At 35.0% G+C, this 5,668-nt stretch overlaps 1 protein-coding gene across 1 annotated transcript in view; it reads left to right on the forward strand.

The window, feature by feature from the left end:
- LOC110019554 (probable mitochondrial saccharopine dehydrogenase-like oxidoreductase At5g39410) overlaps nucleotides 1-4,360 on the forward strand; it is a 17,052-nt gene extending 12,692 nt beyond the window's left edge. Inside the window, exon 2 of the mRNA XM_020717264.1 lies at nucleotides 3,459-4,360. Coding sequence (XP_020572923.1) covers nucleotides 3,459-4,148 — 690 coding nt within the window. The 3' untranslated portion in view covers nucleotides 4,149-4,360. The remainder of the gene's footprint in view (nucleotides 1-3,458) is intronic.
- Nucleotides 4,361-5,668: the final 1,308 nt, after the last annotated feature.

Below are 5,668 nucleotides of genomic sequence, written 5' to 3' on the forward strand. Positions count from 1 at the left end.
TTTAGGAGCATACCCTAGGTGAGAGTCCATCCGTTTAGTTCTCAGTGTAGACCTCCTAGACTTTAGGTGCACACTCTAGGTGAGAACCCATCCACCTAGTTCTCAGCATAGACTTCTTAGATTTTAGGAGCACACCCTAGGTGAGCGTTCATCCACATAATTTTTGAATAAATAATAAAACTTGACGTTTGACCTTGATTCACAAACTGATTAAGACACTAGACATGAGAATGCACCGAAGCGTAGTTTGTGCTTCCTTAAGTAGATCAACAGTGAAATTCCCGCAATGACTTAACATACAATGACACTCAGTGCATCGGGATTTGAGCTTGAATATTACACTCAAATCCTTCTGACAATTAGATAAATTTGTTAATGTTACATATGGATCATCGGACTAGGATGAGTTTAGGATCTAGGTGGCGAGGGCGATGACGACATTGTTTATGTGTGCTTAAACGAGGTTATTAGAATATTATCTCCTACCTCAATGACCTTCTATAAGAGAGAGGAAAAGATCGATGATGTTATTCATCGACCCTTGGTGGGATTGTTGCCCCGATGCTCTTAGGTTGTCAGTAGTTCTAGCACGATTAAAGTGACTAACCTGTGGACTACACGATTTTACAAAAGTATTTACGAAAATAAAACAAAATCCTATTTGCATGTTAAAAAGAATTCTGCATAAAAAATACTTAAACAACAGCTTTTGCATGAAAATTAAATAATTTTTCTATGAAAATTTATAAAGATCTACGGCTAGTCACTTGGATTGAGATTAAGGACTGTCATCCGTAGATTGTCGAGATTCCGTAGATTGTCGAGTTGGCAACTCTTACTCAAGGTCGGGCAGCACACAATCCAGCTTCTTACTAATGTCTTATACCCAGTCTTGATCTGTCATATGTGGTTACAGGTTTCTTTTGCTTGTGATTTCTACTACTCGTTTTTATGGCTTTTATGCAGGGTTTTCTTGCCTTATTTATTTTTCTTGCAAGTATGTTTAAATATGCTACAAATCATATTACGATCAGAATATTAATCGCACAACAGTAACAGATGCCCAGGTACACTTTTACAGTTTATTTACAACATTTTACTTTACTGTATTTTTACATTTTTATCTTTCAAGTAACTTTTATTTACCTGCAATTTGACTACTCTGCATGCAAAATCAAAACCGAAACAAAACAAAACCAAACTCCGAAACAAAACAAAACCAACCGAAACAAAACAAAACCAAACTTTGACACCAAAACTGTGAAACATAAACTCTCAAACTCAAACACTTAAACCCTGGAGTCATCGCGACGACAGGAGCTTGGAGTCAACTTTGTGGCCAACACGACGAGGAGCTTGGAGTGAGCAACAAGAGAATCTTCTTCAGCATTATCCTTTCCTAGTATAATAACAACGCATAGGACTTCGAGGTAGCTCGCATAGCGCGACGTAAATCCTCACACTCCCTTTTTAGGCTCTTGTACAACCATGTTGTGCAGCGTAAGTCCTAACACGCCTTAGGTTCCGAGGTTGTCTTGTGACACGACATAATCCGTCTTATTTTTGCGGGTTATTTGCATAATCGGGTATTATGCAAATATAAGTCCCAAATAATAAAATTTGCAGGATTGAACAATTGAATAACGTCATCTTTAAAAATGCAGCCACACAGTAGGATAGTTTAGGAAATCACTGAGGGTTCTCCTTAGGATCTATGATATCCCCTACTTGTTCCTTTCTTTGGACTCCTAGAATAACTGTTCATATTTGAGCCACTCTCATTTGCCTTTCCACGTCCTACCGTAAAAACCTAAACTTTGAAATCTTGAAGACCAATACCTCTGATCATTATTGAGAGTTTTCTCAAGTGACTCCAGTCATTTGAGATGTATATAACTATAGGGGTTTGCCTTTATAGGGAACTTGGACCCCAGGTAAAATAAACTCTATTTAATCTTTGTATTAGATAGGGGAACTTGTCGGTCATACATAAAAAGGTTCGTAGACCAAATAGATGTCGCAAATCTCTTAGTTTGCAGGATTGGGTCTATCGCCGAGATCTACACTTATCTTTCGGGAGAGTGTAGTATTCGCGGTATCAGACACGATTATGCAAACTATTGGACTAATGAGATCCATTTGGTCTCATTTTTCAAAAATTAAAACATACTACTTTTAAAACTCAAACTGTATATCTATTATATTAAATTAAATCTCAAAAATTATTTTTCTTATATATATTTTATATTCATATTTTCAAATCCATCGAAAAAGTTGACCGACAGACATTTACATACATACCACCCATTTTCTATATATTTACATATTTAACTCCTAATTTTTTGTATTTTAAATTTATATCACCCAAATCTTTCATATTGCTCGTCCTTGCTCTGCCTCACTCCGACGCTCCACTTGGGTTGCTCCCCTCTAGCTCGCGTGCTTAGGACTCCCTCTGCTCGGCCTCATCCTAACGCTCCGCTCAACCTCACTATCATACCCGCACGTTGAATTCTTTTTATTGCTATTAAACTTATAATGATTTATGTTTGATTAATTTTTACCTATAAATGTCTTTTTATTGGATTACTTATGGAGTTGACATACTCAAATTTGAGCCTATTTAAACTTCTATGGAGGTTTATCAGGTGATTTGAATCAAGGGCCGAAATATATATTTTGTTATCTAAACAGTGAAGTGTGACTGACATTAAATTTATTGATGTAATAGATTTGCTTCTCCTCAAAAGAAAGGCTGGTTCCGACTTCCGTCACTGCTGGAATTTCTTCATTAGTTGTGTTTCCTTGGTTACTTGGTGAGCCCATAAAAATCTTTTAGGTCCTCCTTTCTTTTCCTTTTTTTTGTTAAATGTCAGGTTCAATTCTTAGTCGATATATGGTAGGAACTTATCAGTCGAAGGAATCTGGGAATTACTGAGAATGGAGTGTCCTGTCTTAATTTTCCGGACCTTTCTAATATAATTCATATAGGTCAGTTCCATGAAAAACAAGAGCTAATCTAATGGCTTGATTTGTTTTTCTTCTCTATTTTCATTGTTAAGATTTGAAAACATTTTGGGGCATTTACACATATACCACCCAATTCCTATGTATTTACATTTCTAAGGCTTCAACTTTACTTCCTTACATTTTTAGCACCAATTCTTTTATTTCTCTTGAAAAACACCACTATTTTGACTTCAAAACATGAAATACATCTTTTCATGTATAGGCGAGATGACATATATGTGGCAATTGAAGTTTTGATTTTAGATATTTAAATACATATGAATTGAGCAGTATGTATCTAAATCTTTCAAAAAAATTTCTTGTTGTAAGATTTTTTACATTCAGTTTCTCTAATTCTCTTTTATGCATATATTTAATCTCATTATTTTCAAATTCTAACCACATAAAACTCTCAGAAATGATATATACTAGATTCATTCTTACCTCAGATTCCTGGTCCTCCCTTCAAGCCTAAATCAATTGAGAAGCAGAAGTCATTGGCCCTCTGGGCGCTGAAACTACCCTCAGCTGATGCCATCGTCGTTCGTCGAACACTTGCCGCTCTGACAGAGAACCCGGAAGGTCTTCAAGGCGCCGACGAAACCGACGAGCACGCTGTGAAGAGAAGGCAACTATGGCTGACCATCAAACCTGCCCACTTCGGCGTAAAGATCGGATCGAAGTCCCCGTGGAGCATCCTAAGGTTCATGATAACCGGTTTATTCATCGGTCTGCTCGGAATGTTTGCATTTGGGAGGAAGCTTCTGCTGAAATTCCCAGCCTTCTTCTCCCTAGGAGGGTTTAGCAACAGAGGACCGACAGAAGAAGAAGTCGACAGTGCTAGTTTTAAGATGTGGTTTGTAGGAGAAGGATACAGTGATGTTAGACTTGCAGCAGAGGGGAAAGCGAAGCCTGATACTGAGATAATCACAAGAGTTTCAGGCCCTGAGATTGGATATGTCACCACCCCCATCATACTGATTCAGTGTGCTTTTATTGTGTTGAGCCAGAGGCACAACTTGCCAAAGGGGGGAGTTTATCCACCTGGAATCATCTTCGGCACGACGAACCTGCAAGAACGTCTTGAGGCGAATGGGGTGTGTTTCGACTTCGTGTCGAAGCGATCTCTGCGGCCGTAAGTATTTTGGTGTTTGCTTTTAGATTTGTCAATTATGTTGAAGCTTTGTGCTTCAATTGCCAAAGGATTGAAGTTATGTGCCAAGGTGTTAAAAGCCTTGTGGAATAAATCCTTGTTCTTTTGTTGCTTTTGGGTTGGGAAAGTGAAAGTTAATCAGTTTTTGTTTATTTGCTTGAGAATGATTAAGGTTGAAGTGATGCTTTTGAAAATCAAGATTTTTATGTGGTTCAGCCAATCCTGATTCATTTGTGGAATGATTCGTCAGGTGTAAGTCTTTAAAACTTTTTAATAAGGTTTATGTACTCTATTTAGGGTACATTTGTTTTAGTTGTGTTTGTATAAAATTTCAGTTCAAAAATTGCTATGAAAAATCGATCGTTTAAAAGCTGGTAACGCAGAACTCGTTGTCCTGATTCATTTGTGGAATGATTCGTCGGGTGTAAGACTTTAAAACTTTTTAATAAGGTTTATGTACTCTATTTAGGGTACATTTGTTTTAGTTGTGGTTGTATAAAATTTCAGTTCAAAAATTATTATGATTATGAAAAATTGATTGTTTAAAAGCTGGTAACGTAGAACCCGTTGTTCTGTTTGAAGATCTAACCTAAATATATTTAAACATATATGTTGTATAAAATTTCAGTTCAAAAATTATTATGAAAAATTTGTTGTTTAAAAGATGGTAATGCAGAGCCCGTTGTTCTCTTTGAAGATCTAACCTAAATATATTTAAACATATATTAAGACATAAGGTGTGATTTTCTAAAATGAAGAAAATGTAAATTATAATTATTGGAACAAAGTGTTTTGATTAAAAATGACAAAAAAACAAAATTTAAAATAAAAATTTGAAGTTATTTTATAATATGGATTTTGCCTTAATAACTTAGTAAAACCTATAAATTTGAATTTGCTAAATTTTGTCAAAAGTATGATTTATGAAATATGGGATTTAAGTAAAAATTGAGAAAGAACTGAAGTTATTAAATTTTGAATTTAAAATTATTTAAATTTGCCAATTTTTAAATCTTTTTTTTAAATTCATTATCATACAAGTAGGGGTGTAAGTGAGCAGCTAACTCGTGAGTTGGCTTAGGCTCGACTCCATAAGTGGCCCTTGAATTGAGCTTGATGAGTTAATAAGTTAAGGTCAAGCCACCCCAAGTGACTCATTAGTTAGTGAGCTAGTTCACTTAAAATATAATTAAATATAACATAAAAGATTTTATCCTTAATTTTTTAAAAATGTTTAAAATATAATATTATATAATCTATATTAAATGTTTTTTTAATTAGTTATCTCTTAATTTTTCATTTAATTTGTCATTTATTATAATATTAGTTTGAATTAAAATTATTTTCTCTTTTTTATACTAATCAAGCCAACTTGGCAGTTCATGAGCCTGCTCGAACTCATAAAATAAAACTTGAGTATAATTAATCAAGCTCAAACAGAGGACAATTTAAACCCGACTCTACTCGTTTAAATGTACGTTTCTACTCGATTTTCACCATAGCCAA

This window comes from Phalaenopsis equestris, unplaced genomic scaffold (genome assembly GCF_001263595.1).
Source record: "Phalaenopsis equestris unplaced genomic scaffold, ASM126359v1 Scaffold000061, whole genome shotgun sequence".
Lineage (NCBI taxonomy): Eukaryota > Viridiplantae > Streptophyta > Magnoliopsida > Asparagales > Orchidaceae > Phalaenopsis > Phalaenopsis equestris.